Consider the following 18554-nt stretch of genomic DNA (forward strand, 5'->3'; position numbering starts at 1 on the left):
ACTTGTCACCATATCAGAGAGTCCTTAGCATCTATGTGTGTATGTGGAAGCATATTGGCCTATAAAGATCTCTAGCACTGTATACCACAATAGAATGGTCTCAATGGTCAGCTGGTCCAGAGTTTGAGTAGGTTCATTGTATAGTGGACTTTGGTGCAGTCATTAATATGAAACATACAGAGGGAGCTGCCAGGCCTTTGGTCTTAAGTGATGGGGTATTCTTCAGCTCCTGGTCAAGTTCAGAGAACATTCAGGAACATATTCTATTGTATTTAATGAGATTGTCACCACAAACGTTAGAAATGCTCCATTTCAGTAGCAAATATACCCAAGACACAGCACCCAACAAGATCTCAAGGAGCCAATTGTCTGTTAGCCTGGAGCCCATCTCCTCTGCTGGAATCTTCTGCACAACTGGGTAAGAGAGGGTCAGTGTCCCCACCTGCTGCCACCCATGAAGGGCTGTCACAGTCCTGGAGCCAGTGTGAGTATGACCAACAGCGGGCCCCATGACACACACACACAGTGTTAAAAGGAAGAGCAGAAGGACAAATATCACATGCCAAGTAGGGATCATCTTTAAATGGTAGGATAATTGAGTAGTTTCAATTCTTGGTTTAGTCTTCTTTGAAACAAAAGGTTAGTGAATACATAGAATATTTTGGCTAGAATTAAATCTCCTCTTTGAAGAAAGTACAAAATGTTCCAGCTGGGGACGGTGGCTCATGCCTATAATCCCAGTGCTTTGGGAGGCCAAGGAGGGCGGATCACCAGAGGTCAGGAGTTCAAGACCAGCGTGACCAACATGGAGAAACCCCATCTCTACTAAAAAATACAAAATTAGCTGGGCATGGGAGCACATGCCTGTAATACCAGCTACTCAGGAGGCTGAGACAGGAGAATTGCTTGAACCTGGGAAGTGGAGGTTGCAGTGAGTGGAGATCACACAATTACACTGCAGCCTGGGCAAAAAGAGCAAAACTCCATCTCAAAAAAGAAAAAAAAAAAAGATCTAGAAGAATTGAAAAACACAGCAGCAGGACATGTTGGTCCTGGGGAGGAAATGACCTCAAGGGGATCAAGAAGGGAGGGCAAGTTAGCTCAGGTCAGGTTAGGAAGGAGGAGCCCTGGATGCTGCAGGGAAACACTGTGTGGTGGGCCCTGTTTGAGATGGGTTATTTATGTCGAAGAGGTTGCCATAGCTGCAGGACCAAGGCTCTGTCTTCCTGGCCTTCCTGATGCCTTCCTTCACCATTTGCCTTCACTCTCCACCATGGAGGATGGACCGGCAACAGCTGAGTCTGTGCTGTGAACACACCTTTCCACACACGCCAGCCCCGTGCCCACAGCTCCAAGACCACCTGAGGAATTCACTCAGTGGATCTCATGTGTTTATAGTGACTCTGTTTCCTAGGTGACCTGAAACACCTACAGCAGCATATGCCAGGGCAGACATCCTCTGAGGAAGCCACAGGAGTTCACATGGTAAAGTCTTTTTTTCCTCTGAAATGGAAATTTTATTTCTCTTGGTTTCTCTCCGTTTCAACTGAATTAACATGTCTAAATCTTAACCGTGTACATTATAGGTGACTGACAGAATTTCTTGGTGGGCAAATGTCAGACTTCATTATCTACTAAAAAATGGTTTCAGATGGCATCCACATTTACACACTGTGTGTCAGCAGGCATTTTCCTCAAGAGAAATGCCTTCTTCTTGAGAAGTATTTGGAATTCTCAAATAAAAACAATTGAAAACCTTGCACAAAAATTTTGTGCCTTTCCACAAATGTCTTCTAGATATCAGGGCCATTGTCTCAACCACTATTTGCCATCTGTTTTTTTTAACATCAACAAGTGAAGAAAGACCTGTGCACACATGTGACACAGCCTGGTCTGACCTCATAGTGTTTTTGTTTTTCTTCTAGATGCAGGTGGGACTCCAGCCACAGACTGGGCTAACGGTAATGCAGATCGATCATCTCTCTTCGTTTACGCCTCAAAATCTAGGTGTTACAAAGATGACACTGCTCTCACCTGCTTTCTTGCCTGGAGCCAGTCTGGTTTGATGGCCAGAAATTAGATTTGGAAAGTTTGGTTTAAAACTACTATAGTCCAGTAAAATAACTGTAACTAATGGTACTGGCCATCCCTGGAAGCAGCAGGTCATGTCAGGTGGGTGGTTCATCAGGGTTGGAGGACAGGGAGAGAGGTGTGGTGGAATGATTGTGGATGCCTTTTGGGAGTGGCTACATTTCCCCTGTGCTACTCCCAGCGTTCAAAGTAAGAAAAGAGCCAGTGATCAATGTTCAAGAAAATTTTACCACTGCACAAAGCCATATATATCAACCTATCAATCCTCCAGCACAGCTGTACCTGAACATAAGTTCACTATCCTCAGATGGTGCAGAGATGATCTCCCAAGCTCTTTATTCCTTTAAATGGCAAGAGGCCATGTGAAGTCGGGAATGAGTGGAAGGTTACTGCCATGAGCCACTACACTGAGTTTGTCACAAAGCCCTAGTGTAATTTCTTGCTAGGCCATGTTATTCCAGCACTTGTGTGTGCATGTGGGAGAATGAAAACCTATTCAGATCCCACACCATCATGACTGGATGTAGTCAGTGCTCAGCTCACCCAGGGTTGGTTTGAGCAGGTACATACAGTGCGGGCTTCAGTGTGACTTCATTAATGTAAAACACGAGAGTCCACAGGCTTTTGATCTATAAAGTAGTGAGATCATCCCTCAGCTCCTGTTCAAATGCAGACAATAATCAGTGGGATATTCTATTGTATTTAATGAGATAATCACCGCAAGTCTTAGAAATTCAGTGGAACCCAATCCCAAGACATAGCATTCAATAAAATCTCAAGGATCAACCTGGGTGTTAGCCTGGCACCCATTTCCCTGCTGGAATCTCGCAGAGCTGGGCTGAGAGAGTCACACCCTCGGGCCCTCATTGCCCCCATGACATAGCTGTCCCTGTGCTGGAGTCAGTGTGAGCATGAGGAGCAGTGCACTCCGTGGTGCACACACATCATGTTGAAAAGGAAGAGTGGAAGGACAAATATCACAGGCTAAGTAGGGGTCATCGTAAAATGGTAGGATGATTGATTATTTTCAAATCTTGGTTTGTTTCCTAGTAACAGAAAGTTGATAATAAAATCTTTTGGCTAGAAATAAATCTCTGCTTTTAAGAAAGGTTGCTTCTTGTTCAGTACAAAATCTTCTAGGAAGGATGATATACAGAGCAGCAGCACATGTGGATTTTAGGAGGAAATGACTTTGGCAGGGATCAATAAGAAGACAAGTTAGCTCAGGTCCGATGAGGAAGGAGGAGCCCTAAGAGGCTGCCAGGGAAACACAGCCTGCAGTGCATGGTGTGTCCTGTTTGAGATTACATTTCTATAAGCTATGAGGTAGCTCAGGTAGAAACCCAAAGGCCATGATTCCCTTTCTTCCCTGCGTCTCTCCTGTGCCTGCTACCCTCCCCCAACACCCACCTTAAGCAATGTTACTGAATTGTTCATGAGCAACACACTACCATGGTGCTGATTTGTCACTCTTCTGTATCCTCCTATTCTGACGCATATCAGGAGCCGGCCCAGTGACACCGAGACGGGAGGACCCAGGAGGATGGAAGGTCAGGCCACCTGGGTTTCTCTGAAAAACTGTTTCTTTAGCTTTACCTTTATTTGGATTAAACAAGTATATGAGAATCTGACCATGCATATCTTAGATTAGTGACAGAATGTCCTTGGGGAGAATTATGAGAGTCTGTCCCCACTGAGGCTTGATTTAAGACTGGGAGAAAATGACAGCATCAGTCACACATTGTGGGGCAGTGAGCCTTTGCCTTACCAATTTTGTTCTCTCTTTGGAGCAAAATCACTTACTTGCCAACCGACACAGGCTTGAGAGGAAACACACTCTGAGAAAAATTTGTGTCTTTAGTATGAGCCAATTTGGTTTGTTCTTCTTTTTTGGGTTCCCTTTGAACACTGGTTTCCATCTTGTTTTCTAATGTCACTAAGAAGAAAGTGTCCCAGCTCACAGGACACAGCATAGTCTGATGCTCATAGCAATTTCTGTCATTACAGAAATCGGCCGGGAGTTCCAATCGTGGAGGGTATGTGGCCATGGAGCCGCCTCATGCTGATGAGTCACCCAGATGATGAGGAATGTGCCACTGCCTCGCTGGCCTTCCCGTAGACAGGCAGCCGGAGCTGAGCTTCCTCTCATGAATGAGGACCTAGGCTGTGATGGGAGAAATGATTTTTCTAGATAAGAAACAGTGGCCACATTCTGCAGCCCTGGAAGCAACTGCGATCCCTGAAGGTGGGGTGGGATCCTGTGCACGGGGCCGGCTCATGTCTTTTGTGAATTCATGCGGTGCCACGGTCAGTGTGTCTGGGTGTGTGTGTTTGGATTTCCGTACCACATATCCCCAGATTTACTAGTGTCCACATTCTCAACAGAGATTTCCGTCACCGTTGTGGTCCTATTACAGGCACATGAAAAAATCAGCTTGTAAGTTTCCAGTGTGTGCAGTTTATTTCTTGCACAGGACACTTTAATTAACCTAAAAGAAATCCTGTCCACACCCAGGAAATTCTCACTGGGCACCCATAGAACAGAACTGTGTCAGGATCTCTGCTCATTTTATTTTTTCCTTCAGAATTCCCTGCTATACTTTATTTTCTAATAAACCTCACCTCTTCACAGGCCTTTCTATTTCCTCCTGCCTTTGGAGAGGTCATGACACCTCACTCTAGCCCCTTCCCTCCTTTACAAGTCTCTTCTACCAAAGCCCTCAGAAGTGTCCCTCCATGACCCATCTTGAGCAGGGAGAGTGGGGGGCTCCTTCTTGTGCATTTACACCCTGGTGCAGCCTCGTGTTACAGCCAGTTCTGCTGGGAAACTGAGAAGAGAGGAGGCTGCAGGTGGGGTTGGGGTGAAATCACCCCAGTTTTCTCCATTGAGGCCTCATGTTGACCATCAGATAACGTGGTTCAGAATAGATAATGCCAGGGTCATGTATGGTTTCAGCCTTGTATCCCTCAGCCTAGTCATGGTTTCTGTGTCCTCGGCTCAGAAACAGCAACAAGAAAAGACAACCAAGGGGTTTGCCCTAGGGTCTGAGAGGCAGGGTGAGCACTTGCCTTCCTAGCAGGATGGAGGGTGGCTCATGCATTACAGATGGGGAAAAACAAACTCGGCTGTGGTACCGCAGAGGCTCCATGATGTCCCCATTGAACCGACTGTTGACAAAGGTTGGTTGTGTGCTCCTGAAGGCTTTTGAAAAAAAACAAGTGGATGCAGCTGGTTTTGGTGAATCGGAATATAAATGGAACCATATTATAGCCTGAGTTTTTTCTTGGAGTATGCATTTGGTGGAAACTTACTGTGTATAAATCAAATTTGATTGCTCTGTAGGTATAAATACTTATCCCACATTTTAAAACAATCAGGCTGTTGTGATTTTAAAATGTCCCTCACTAACCTCAGAAACTGTATCCTCATAATCCAATTCCCCTAGTCATCTTTATTGTCTCGAATATAGTTTTTTGTGGCTACTCAGGGGGCTTTCTGCTGACTGATTGAAGGTACAAATCAGTGTTACCCACGTTGAGGTTCTAAGAATTCACAGACAGCTGCCCAGTGGGCTCTATGAGAGAGAGAGCAGGTACAGCCTTGGCCTGGGCCTGCAGAGGAACATGATTTGGAGGAGCAGAAGGAAGGCATGAGGGCAGCAGAGCCATGGGGAAGCCAAGGTGCAGCATCAGCAGAGTCAGTTCCACATCATCACCTGGGCGCGGCCGGAACGTTCACGCCTCATCTGAAGGAGGAGTTGAGCTCTGACTTCGTGGCTGGCCTGAACATTGCCCATCTTCCTAAAACCCTGGACAGAGGCGCTACTTTCTTGTTTCTTGTCTTCTCCATCTCCCTGTGTATTGATGGCAAAGGCACCACCAGGAATTAGTGAGAGACAGAGAACAGGAGTGAGTGCCTGAAATGTTCGACTTAGCCCAGAGAGAACATGATCAGCAGGGACAGACTGGAGGGTCAGGTCAGACACGGAGTAGTTGCCACGCTTGATCTCCCTGTGGCTGGAACAATCAGCTTCTGGGAGTCGCCGGACAGCTGGTCTTTGTGTAGCTGCTATTGGCCCAGAGTGGCCTGGCCCAGAGTTCCGTTTTACTGGAGGGAGCCTCAGCTCCCAGAGAGGGCAGCTGCCCAATGCTAGTGTCACAGGAGGTGAGGAGGGGACCCTGCTCTAAGGCAGGCTGAGCTCAGCAAAGGGAGAGGGGCTGCTCTGGAGTTTAGGTGGTCCTCGCAGCTTTCCCGTGTGACCCATAGGAGATCAGTTTCTCTGTTTCTCTGGGACAGACTTGCAATCATCAGTCCCAAAGTCTGTAGTCTCCTACTCATAGGTGGAGGAATCCTGGCCATGGCTGGTCACCGGGAGGGCAGGGACTGTGTCCTCCTCATTCTTTCTCAGCCCAGAGCCCAGCCCTGGGCAGTCCATGTTGGGCCCCGTGATGTTCCGATGCCTGCATTCCTGTTCTGAGATCTAGCACAAGTGTGCAAAGGCTTTCTGCTCATTTTCTATAGTCTGTGGGTTCCCACACTTACCCAGGTGCCTGGGTGGGTTGTAATCCAGGGTCAGGGGAGAAGAGCGTGGGCTCCTCACACAGTGAGGTTTTCTCTTCTCTGCTCCTGCGGTTCTGCTCGTGTCTTCTCCTGAAGTGTGCACTGAATGATTACAATAATACATTTTGTATGTTTTACGAAAATTATGTCAGTTCAACAAAATGGATGGAAAATGCAAGAGAAGCATATGTAGATCCAGGAAAGACAAATGACATTGTCACATTTCACCAGAAAAGTGGAAATTTCCCAGGCCTCAAAATGCATAGGGGAAGGATGAGACACTGTCACGGCATCGGCAGTGCGTATGTGTGCTGCCAAGGCTCTGTCTTCCATGGCTTTCGTGATGGTCTCACTGACCTTTCTTCATCACCAAGGAGGATGTTCTGGCAGGAGGTCCATTTTTGCAGTTAACCCCCCTTGTCTACATGGGCCAGCCCCGTGTTTTTCGTGCCCGAGTCTGCCTGACGGATTCCTTCAGCGCATCCAGTGTGCTGACAACGACTCTGTGTTTCCTAGAGAGCGACGAAGGCTTGTTGTGCGAGCATCTGCTCAAGGTACCATCTGAGAGGTTCCCTTACTCATTGAAGGTAAAGTGTTTTTGGTTTGTCTGAGGTGGGAATTGTATTTCTCTTCGTTTCTATATAAATTGAGATAAGAGACGGTAATCTTACCATGTACATTATAGATGACTTACAGAGTGTCTTGGTGGGCAACTGTAAAGTGAGTTTATTACCAGCAAGAATGAATTCAAGATGGCATTTGTAGATGACAGGTTCACTTAAAAACTCTACGGCGGTAAGCATTTGCCATAGTAGAAGTGCTTTCTTCTTGAAAATAATGGTGAACATGCAGTGAAAATAAACTTGAAAATCATGTACAAAAAAACTTGTGCCTTTCCACATGTCCTCTAGGCTTTATTTTGGGACCCTTCTGTTGACTATTTTCACTATTTCCATTGGGTTTCCTAATGTCAACAATGCAGAAAAGACCTGTGCACACAGGACACAGTGTGGTCTGACTCTCATCATGTTTTTCTTTTCTCTAATTGCAGAAAAGAGTACACTTTGAGGGAGAAGGTATGTGTTGTGGGTTTACTTTTTTAATTGTTTTTGTTTTGCTTGAAATTCTGGGCTGCATGTGTGGAACGTGCAGGTTTGTTATATAGGTATAAATATGTCACATTTGTTTGCTGCACCTATCAACCTGTCATCTGGGTTTTCAACCCCGCATGCATTAGGTCTTTATACTAATGCTCTCCCTCATCTTGCCCCCCATGCCTCAGGGATTAGTTTTTTGCTAAGGAAATATCTTAGTTTTTCAGAAAGGTGGCACTTTTTAACCTGTATTTGGTGGAGAATTTCTCTGGAGCTTCCTAAGAGAAATGAGATTTTAGGCAGTTTGGTATAAAAAACAGTAAGACGTTGGTACAGAATTATGACCACCTTCCTGTAGTCTCTGCAGGAAGTGGTGTCCCTTACATGAAAGGGTGGTGTGCATCAGGTTTGGGAGATATGGAGGAGAGAGTCTATGGGCAGTCATTGTGAGTGTCTTTGAGAGTTTTTGTGCATGTCCAAAGCACCACACAAGGATTACTGGTTTAAAAAAAAATGTAGTGCATCACCCCCCTTGTGTACATGTGCCAGCCCTGTGTTTTAGCACCCTAGTCTGCATGATGGATTCCTTCAGTGCACCCAACGTGCTGATGATTACTCTGTTTCCTAGAGCACGACAAAGGCTTGTTGTGTGAACATCCACCCGAGATACCGTCTGAGAGGTTATTAGACTCTGTTGAGGTAAACTCTTTGTTGTTTGTCTGAGGTGGGAATTTTATTTCTCTTCGTTTCTATATAAATTGAGGTAAGAGATGGTGATCTTACCATGTACACTATAGATGACTTACAGAGTGTCTTGGTGGACATTTGTAAAGTGAGAGTTTATTACCAGCAAGAATGAATTCAAGATGACATTTATAGATGACAGGTTCACTTGAAAACTCTTCGGCAGTAAGCATTTTCCACAGGGAAGTGCTTTCCTGAAAATAGTGGGCAGCCATGCAATGAGAATAAACCTTGAAAAATCATTCACAAAAAAATCCTGTGCCCTTCCACTTGTCCTCTAGGCTTCTATTTCTGGGGCTTCCTCGTTGGATCTATTTTCACTATTTCCATTGCCTTCTAACGTCATCAATGCAAGAAAAGACCTGTGCACACAGGACATTGTGTGTGTCTGACTCCTCATCATGTTTTTCTTTCTCTAATTGCAGAAAAAGATATACACTTTGGAGGAAGAAGGTATGTGTTGTGGGCTTCATTTCTTTTTATTTTTATTTCCTTTGCTTGAATTCTGGGATGCATATGTAGAATGTGCAGGTTTCTTTACATAGGTAAATGTGGGTCATGGTGGTTTGCTAAAATTTATCAACCCCTCATCTAGGTTTTCCTTTAGCCCTGCATGCATTAGGTATTTATTCTACTGATCTCCCTGCCTCACCCTCATACCCCCAGGGATTAGTTTTGCTAAGGAAATATCCTTTAGTTTTTCAGAAAGGTGGCACTTTTTAACCTGTAGGTTTGGTGGAGACTCTCTGGAGCCTCCTAAGAGAAATTAGAGATTTTAGCAGCTCTGGCATAAAAACAGTAAGACGCTGGTACAGATTTGTGACCATCTGCCTGTAGTCCTGGTATGGAAGTGGTGTCCCTTAGTATGAAGGGGTGTGGTGCGTATCAGGGTTTGGGAGGTGGAGGAGAGAGTCTATGGGCAGTGATTGTGAGTGTCTTTGAGAGTTTTTGTGCATGTCCAAAGCACCACACAAGGATTACTGGTTTAAAAATGTAGTATCACCCCTTTGTCTACGTGCCAGCCCTGCGGTTTTTAGCAAGTAATCTCTAGTCTGCATGACGGATTCTCTGTGCGCACCTAACGCTGACGATTACTCTTGCTCTAGAGTTTTATTAAAGGCTTGTTGTTTGAGCGTCTGCTCAAGATACCACCTGAGAGGTTCTTAGACTCTGTTGAGGTAAACTCTTTGTTGTTTGTCTGAGGTGGGAATTTTATTTTTCTTCATTTCTATATAAATTGAGATAAGAGACGGTAATCTTACCATGTACATTATAGATGACTTACAGAATGTCTTGGTGGGCATCTGTAAAGTGAGAGTTTATTACCAGCAAGAATGAATTCAGGATGACATTTATAGATGACAGGTTCACTTAAAAACTCTTTGACAGTAAGCATTTTCCATAGAGAAATGCTTTCTTCTTGAAAATAGTGGTGAACATGCAATGAAGATAAACTTGAAAATCATTCACACAAAAAACTTGTGCCTTTCCACATGTCCTCTAGGCTTTATTTTGAGACCCTCGTGTTGACTATTTTCACTATTTCCATTGGGTTTTCTCATGTCAACAATGCAGAAAAGACCTGTGCACACAGGACAAAGTGTGGTCTGACTCTCATCATGTTTTTCTTTTCTCTGATTGCAGAAAAGAGTACACTTTGAGGAAGAAGGTATGTGTTATGGGTTTACTTTTTTAATTGTTTTTATTTTGCTTGAAATTCTGGGATGCATGTGTAGAACGTGTAGGTTTGTTACATAGGTATAAATATGTCACAGTGGTTTGCTGCACCTATCAAGCCCTCATCTAGGTTTTTAGCCCCGCATGCATTAGGTATTTATTCTAATGCTCTCCCTCGTCTTTCCCCTCATGCCCCAGGGATTAGTTTTTTGCTAAGGAAATATCTTAGTTTTTCAGAAAGATGGCACTTTTTCCCTGCGTTTGGTGGAGAATTTCTCTGGAGCTTCCTAAGAGAAATGAGGTTTTAGGCAATTTGGTATGAAAAAACAGTAAGACTTTGTGACAGAATTGTGACCATCTTCCTTTAGTCTCTGCAGGAAGTGGTGTCCCTTACATGAAAGGGTGGTGTGCATCAGGTTTGGGAGGTATGGAGGAGAGAGTCTACGGGCAGTGACTGTTAGTGTCTTTCGGAGTTTTCGTGCATGTCCAAAGCACCACACAAGGAGTATCTGTTTTTTTTTTTTTTTAAAAAAAAAAAAAAAAAAAAAAAAGAGTAGTCCATCACCCTGAACACTTTACATAAATGAACCCATTGATTCTCCACCACAGCTGTCTGAAGTTTAATATCCTCAGTCCTAAGTTACTGGTTATGCAGAGATGAATTTCTCAAAGTCTTGGCTTTCTCAGTAGAGGAGGGAAATGTGAAATCAGGAGTGGTTGGCAGGTTGATTCTATGGACTTCTGTCCTGCATTGATCTCACAGCTGTTGTATAACTCATCAGCCTGGCAGTGACTTTGGGCACCTAGGTGTGCATGTGGAAGTACAATACATACAGAAATTCTATGCACTATCATCACAGAATGGTCTTAATGGTCACATAACCCAGGATTAGAATGGGTATGTTTTACAGTGGATTTGGGTGCGGTCAGAAATGTGAAACGTACATGGAGAGGTCACAGGCTTTTGCTTCAGTGGTCGGTTTATTCCTCAGCTCCTGTTTAAAAGCAGAGAATAGGCAGGGTGTGGTGTCTCATGCCTGTAATCCCAATACATTGGGAGGCCGAGGCAGGTGAATCACTTGAGGTCAGGAGTCTGAGATCAGCCTGGCTAACACTGTCTCTACTAAAAACACAAAAATTAACTGGGTGTGGTAGCAGGTGCCAGTAATCCCAGCTACCCAGGAGGCTGAGGCAGGAGAATCACTTGAACCTGGGAGACGGAGGTTGCAGTGAGCCTAGATCCTGCCACTGCACTCTATCCTGGGCAACAGAGTGAGATTTCATCTAAAAAAAAAATAAAAGCAGACAACAATCAGGGACATATTCTACTATGTTTAATAACATGATTGCCACAAGTGTACATGTGCCCTAATTCAGCCCACACATCCAATACACAGTGCAGAATAAGAACTCAAGGAAGAACTGGGGTGTTCTTCTGGTGTCCATCACCTCGGTGGGACTTCCTGCACAGCTAGTTTGGAGAGTGTTAGCGTTAGCCCCCCACCTACTGCCCCCATGATGGGCTGTCCTAGTGCTGGAGTCAGTGTGAGCATGAGCAGCAGCTGACTCCAGGGACACATACATTGTGTTGAAAAGGAAGAGTGGAAGGACAAATAAGCTAAGTGCGGGTTCTCTTTAAATGGTAGGATAATTGAATATTTTCAAATCTTGGTTTAGTTCTCTTTGAATCAAAGGTTCAGTGAAGTCATAATTTTTTTTGACTAGAGTTAAGTTTTTTTGAAGAAAGCTGACTTTTATGCAGTACGAAATGTTTCAGAAGAGATGATGAACAGCAGCAGCAGCACATGTGGGTCCTTTGGGGGAAATGACCTCAAGGGGATCGAGAAGGGAGGGCAAGTTAGCTCAGGTCAGATTAGGAAGGAGGAGCCCTGAGATGCTACAGGGCAACACTGTGTGGTGGGCCCTGTTTGAGATGGGTTATTTCACGCTGAAGATGTTGCCTTAGCTACAGGACCAAGGCTCTGTCTTCTGTGGCCTTCCTGATGCCTTCCTTCACCATTTGCCTTCCCTCTCCACCATGGAGGATGGACCGGCAGCAGCTGAGTCTGTGCTGTGAACACACCTTTCACACATGCCAGCCCCAGGTCCACAGCTCCAAGACCACCTGAGGGATTCAGTCAGTGGAGCTCATGTGCTTATAGTGACTCTGTTTCCTAGGTGACCTGGAAGACCTGGAAGACCTGGAGGAGGATGTGCCAGGGCAGACATCCTCGGAGGAAGCCACAAGGGTTCACATGGTAAAGCCGTCTTACTTCCTCTAAAATGGAAAATGTATTTCTCTCGGTTTCTCTGTGTTTCAACTGAATTAAGATGTGTAAGTCTTACCGGCCGGTCGCGGTGGCTGACACCTATAATCCCAACACTTTGGGAAGCCGAGGTGGGCATCACGAAGTCAGGAGATTGAGACCATCCAGGATAACACAGTGAAACCCCGTCTCTACTAAAAATACAAAAAAAATTACCTGGGCGTGGTGGAGGGCGCCTGTAGTCCCAGCTACTCGGGAGGCTGAGGCAGGAGAATGGAGTGAACCCAGGAGGCGGAGCTTGCAGTGAGCCGAGATCTCACCACGGCACTCCAGCCTGGGTGACAGAGAGAGACTGCCTCTCGGAAAAAAAAAAAAAAAAAAAAAGATGTATACATCTTACCACGTACACTATAAGTGACTGACAGAATTTCTTGGTGGGCAAATGTCACAGTTCATTATCCACTTAAAAATGGTTTCACATGGTATCCACATTTACACACTGTGTGTCAGCAGGCATTTTCCTCAAGAGAAATGCCTTCTTCTTGAGAAGTATTTGGAATTGTAAAACAAAAACAATTGAAAATCCTGCACAAAAGGCCGGGTGCGGTGGCTCAAGCCTGTAATCCCAGCACTTTGGGAGGCCGAGACGGGCGGATCACGAGGTCAGGAGATCGAGACCATCCTGGCTAACACGGTGAAACCCCGTCTCTACTAAAAAATACAAAAAAAACTAGCCCGGCGAGGTGGCGGGCGCCTGTAGTCCCAGCTACTCAGGAGGCTGAGGCAGGAGAATGGCGTAAACCCGGGAGGCGGAGCTTGCACTGAGCCGAGATACGGCCACTGCACTCCAGCCTGGGCGACAGAGCAAGACTTTGTCTCAAACAAAAAAAAAAAAGAAAATCCTGCACAAAAATCTTGTGCTTTTCCACAGATTTCTTCTAGATATCAGGGCCATTGTCTCAACCACTATTTACCATCTGTTTTTTCTTTAACATCATCAAGGGAAGAAAAGATCTGCACATAGGATACTAAAAGCCTCGGTCTGACCTCATAGTGTTTTGTTTTCTCTAGATGCAGGTGGACCCAGCCATACTGGCAAAAGGTACGTATCTGGGATCATCTCTTTGTTTACGTTCAAAATGTTAGTGTTACAAAGGTGGCACTGTTTTGCCTGATTTCTGCCCAAGATTTCAGTCTGGTCTGAGCCTGCCAGAAATTAGATTGGGAAGGCTTGATTTCAAAAATACTAAGAGTCCTGCAACAACTGTAACTGACGGCATAGCCATCCTGGATGGCAGTGGCCATGTCAGGTGGGGTGGGTTCCATCAGGCTGGGAGAGGACAGAGGAGAGAGTGTGTATGGAATGATTGTGGATGTCTTTGGGAGTGTGTGTGCATTTCCCCAGAAAACATACTCCCATGTTCAAAGCACAACACAAGGATCAATGTTCAAGAAAATTTCCATCACCACTGCACAGTTTACATATATCAACCCATTCATCCTCCAGCACAGCTGTACCTGAACATAAGTTCACTATTCCCAGTCCTCAGATGGACATGGTGCAGAGACAAATTTCCCAAGCTCTTGGTCTTTTAAATGGAAGAGGCACATGTGAAGTCGGGAATGAGTAGAAGGTTAATGCCATGAGCCACTACACTGAATTTGTCACAAAGCCCTAGTATAATTTCTGCTAGGCCAAGTTATTCCAGCACTTGTGTGTGCATGTGGGAGAATGAAAACCTATTCAGATCCCACACACCATCATGACTGGATGGTGTCAGTGCCTGTATTCACCCAGATTGGTTTGAGCAGGCATTGTACAGTGGGCTTCAGTGCGACTATCATTAATGCAAACACACAGAGTCCACAGGTTTCTTTGATCTACAGCAGTGAGGCTTGCCCCTCAGCTCCTGTTCAAATGCAGACATAATAATCGTGTGGATATTCCTATTGTATTTAATGAAATAATTCACTGCAAGTCTTAGAAATTCAGTGAAACCAATCCCCAAGACATAGCATCCAATAAAAATCTCGATCAACTCTTCTGCTGGGGCCTGACCCACTTCCCTGCTGGAATCTCCTGCATAGCTGGGCTGGAGAGGGTCAGTGCCCGCCCCCACCCCCTTGCTTTTCCCTATGACAGACTGTCCCAAAGCTACAGTCAGTGTGAGCATGAGGAGCAGTGAGCACTCGCGGGTGCACACATACTCAAGCTGAAAGGAAGAGTGAAGGACAAAATATCACATGCCAAGTAGGGCCATCGTGAAATGGCAGGATAATTGAGTATTTTCAAATCTTGGTTTATTTGCCTTGTAACAGAAAGTAATGCAAACTTTGACTAGAATTAAATCTCCGTTTACAAGAAAGGTTGCTTCTTATACACTACAAAATATTCTAGAAGGGATGATATACAGAGCAGCAGCACATGTGGATTTCAGGAGGAAATGACTTTGGCAGGGATCAATAAGAGGGCAAGTTAGCTCAGGTGTGATTAGGAAGGAGGAGCCCTAAGAGGCTGCCAGGGAAACACAGCCTGCACTGCGTGGTGTGTCCTGTTTGAGACTGGCTATTCTGTGTCACAGGGTGGCCTGTAGGTAGAAACGCAAAGGCCCTGGTCTTCCCCAAGGCCTCCCAGCCTGGCACCCTCCCCCAACACCCTCTTAAGCAATGTTACTGAATTGTTCATGAGCAACACCACCATGGTGCTGACGGTCATTCTGTATCCTCCTAGCCCATCAGATTAATTCATGGAGCCGTCCAAAGGATGAGGAGGAGGAGGAGGACTCAGAGGATGTGAAGGCTGTGCTTCACCTGGATTTCTCTGAGAAAAACTGTTGCTTCTCTTTGGGGTTCTTTAATTTTCATTTGGATTAAATTAAGGTACCAGAATTTCACAACATATATCTTAGATTAGTTACACAATGTCCTTGGGGAGAATTTTGAGAGTCTCTTCCCCACTGAGTCTTGAATTAAGACAGTGGGAGAAAATGACAGCACCAGCCACACATTGTGGGGCAGTGAGCTTTTGCCTTACCACTTTGTCTCTTGGAGCAAAATTACTTACTTGCCAACCAACATAGACTTGACAGGAAACACCCTCTGAGAAAAATTTGTGTCTTTAGTATGAGTCGATTTGCTCTGTTCTTTGAGATTCCTTTGAACTCTGGTTTTCATCTTGTTTTCTAATGTCACTAAGTGAGGAAAAGTCCTGTGCTCACAGGACACTGCATGGCCTGATGCTCATAGCAATTTATTTGCTGTCATTACAGAAATCGCCGAGTTCCACCGGAGGGTATGTATTGCTGGAGTCAGCCTCACTGATGAGCTTCCTCAACGATGATGAGGAATGTGCCACCGCCTCAAATGGCCTTCTGTAGACAGGCAGCCGGAGCTGAGCCGCCCCTCTCGCGAATGAGGACCTGTATTGGCGATGGAGAAATGGGATTTTTCTAGATAAGAAACAGTGGCCACATTCTGCCCGGAGCAGCTGGCGATCCCTGAAGGTGGGTGTGTATCCCGGTGCACGGGCCGGGCCTTTATGCCCCGTGAATTCACGCGTGCCACGGTCAGTGTGTCTGGGTGTGTGTGTCTGGGCTCGCATTCATTACATCCCTCAGATTTACTAGTCCATTCCTCACAGAGACTCTCGCCACCGCTGTGGTCCCATTACAGGCACATGAAAAAAAATCAACTTGTGTTTCCAGTGTGTGCAGTTTATTCTATGCACAGGACACTTTTAATTAACCTAAAAGAAATCCTGTCCACACCCAGGAAATTCTTTACTGGGCACCTATAGAATGAATCCGTATTTTCGTGGATCTCTGCTCATTTTATTTTTCCTTCAGAATTCCCTGCTATACTTTATTTCTAATAAACTCCCACCTCTTCACAGGCCTTCTACTTCCTCCTGCCTTTGAGAGGCTTCTCATGACACCTCACTCTAGCCCCCTTCCTCCTTACAAGTCTCTCTTCTACTGAAAGCCCCTGTAGCGTCCTCCATGACCCATCTTGAGCAGGGAGAGTGGGGGGCCTCTTCTTGCATTTACACTCTGGGTGCAGCCTCGCAGTCATGTTTCTGGGTTCTGGGCTGGGAAACTGAGAAGAGAGGCTGCAGGTGGGGTTGGGGTGAAATCACCCCAGTTTCCATTGAGGGGCCCCTCATGTTGACCATCAGATAACGTGGTTCAGAATAGATAATGCCAGGGTCATGTATGGTTTCAGGCTTGCATCCCTCAGCCTAGTCATGGTTTCTGTGTCCTCGCCTGTGAACAGCAACAAGAAAAGACAAATCAAGGGGTTTGCCCTAGGGTCTGAGAGGCAGGGTGAGCATCCGCCTTCCCAGGCAGGATGCAGGGTGGTCATGCATTACAGATGGGGAAAAATAAACTCGCTGTGGTAATCAAGAGGAGGTCTAAGGGATGTCCTACTGAACTCCACTGTTGACAAAGGCTGGGTTGTGTGCTCCTGAAGGCTTTTGGAAAAAAACAAGTGGATGCAGCTGGTTTTGGTGAATCGAATACAAATGGAACCTACATTATAGCCCGGAGTTTTTCTTGGAGTATGCATTTGGTGGAAACTTACTGTGTATAACTCAACTTGATTGCTCTGTAGGTATAAATATTTATCCCATTACTCTAAAAACAATCAGGTTGTTGTGGATTTTAAAATGTCCCTCACTTCAACCTCAGAAACTGCATCCTCATAATCCACCCCTAGTCATCTTATTGTCTCGAATATAGCCTTTTGTGGCTACTCAGGGGCTTCTGCTGACTTGATTGAAGGTACAAATCAAAAGCTGATTTCCACGCTGAGGTTCTGGAATTCACATACAGCCGCCCAGTGGGCCTCTATGAGAGAGAGAGTAGGTACAGCTCTCGGCCCCAGCCCATGAGGAACATGGATTTGAGGAGCAGAAGGAAGGCATGAGGGCAGCAGAGCCATGGGGAAGCCATGCAGCATCAGCAGAGTCAGTTCCGGTGATCATCACTCACAGCCGAACGTTCACGCCATCTGAAGTGGAGAGCTGAGCTCTGACTGTGGCTGGCCTGAACATTACCCATCTTCCTAAAACTCCTGGACAGAGGCCATTTCTGCTCTTGTCCTCTCCATCTCCTGTGTATTGATGGCAAAGGCACCAACTAGGAATTAGTGGAGGGTATATGAACAGGAGCGAGGCCTGAAATGTCTCACTTCAGCCCCAGAGAGAACATGATCAAAGCAGGGACCTGGACTGGAGGGGCTCGGGGCTCAGACACTCTGGAGTAGCCGGGCCACTGATCTCCCTGTGGCTTCGGAACAATCAGCTCTGGGAGTCGGACAGCTGGTTTGTGTAGCTGCTAGCCCAGAGTGGCCTGGCCCCAGAGTTCACTGGAGGGAGCCTCAGCTCCTGGTGAGAGGGGGCAGCTGCCCAACAAGTAGTGCTCATGGAGGTGAGGGAGGGGACCCCTGCTCTGCAGGCTGAGCTCAGCAAAGGGAGAGGGGCTGCTCTGGGAGTCAGGGGTGGTCCCCCTAGCTTCCTGCAGGACTACAGGGAGATCGCTCTCTGTTTCTCTGGGGGACAGACTTGCAATCATCAGCCAGTCCCCAAGTCTGTAGTCTCCTACTCATAGGTAGAGGAACTCTGGCCATATGTAGCTGGTCAATCGGGAGGGCAGGGACTGTCCTCCCCTATTCTCAGCCCAGAGCCCAGCCCTGGGCAGTCCATGGCTGGGCCCCGTGGATGTCTCGGGATGCCTGGCATTCTGTTCCTGAGATTCAGCACAAGTGCTCTCTCTGCTCATTCTCTAGTGTGGTCTGTGGGTTCCTCTACACTTTAACAGGTGCCTGGGTGGGCTGTAATCCAGGGTCAGGGGAGAAGAGCCGGGTCCCTCAAACAAAGTGAGGTTTTCTCTCTCCCTGCTCCCCATGCCCTGCTCGTGTCTCCTGAAGTGTGCACTGAATGATTACATAATAATACATTTTGCATGTTTTATCAGTGACCATGCTCGTGAAGTTCCAACAAAATGATGGAAAATGCAAGAGGCTTTTACATGTAGACGATGAAAGACAATGACATTGGCCACATTTCTACCTCTGTGAAAAGTGGAAATTTCCCAGGCCTCAAAATGCATAGGGGCTGAT

General features: G+C 46.0%; 1 protein-coding gene and 1 long non-coding RNA gene across 2 annotated transcripts in view; both read left to right on the plus strand.

Moving 5' to 3' along the window:
• FAM153B (family with sequence similarity 153 member B) overlaps positions 1 to 18554 on the plus strand; it is a 63605-nt gene that overhangs the window by 23680 nt on the left and 21371 nt on the right. The window contains exons 5-6 of the mRNA XM_031666612.1: positions 1415 to 1485; positions 13506 to 13536. Of these exons, the coding sequence (XP_031522472.1) occupies positions 1415 to 1485; positions 13506 to 13536 (102 nt within the window). The remainder of the gene's footprint in view (positions 1 to 1414; positions 1486 to 13505; positions 13537 to 18554) is intronic.
• Positions 9606 to 12425, plus strand: LOC116274995. The gene is made up of 3 exons (XR_004183921.1): positions 9606 to 9668; positions 10135 to 10159; positions 12346 to 12425. It is a non-coding gene; the product is annotated as an uncharacterized LOC116274995 (long non-coding RNA).

Source organism: Papio anubis, chromosome 5, assembly GCF_008728515.1.
Source record: "Papio anubis isolate 15944 chromosome 5, Panubis1.0, whole genome shotgun sequence".
Lineage (NCBI taxonomy): Eukaryota > Metazoa > Chordata > Mammalia > Primates > Cercopithecidae > Papio > Papio anubis.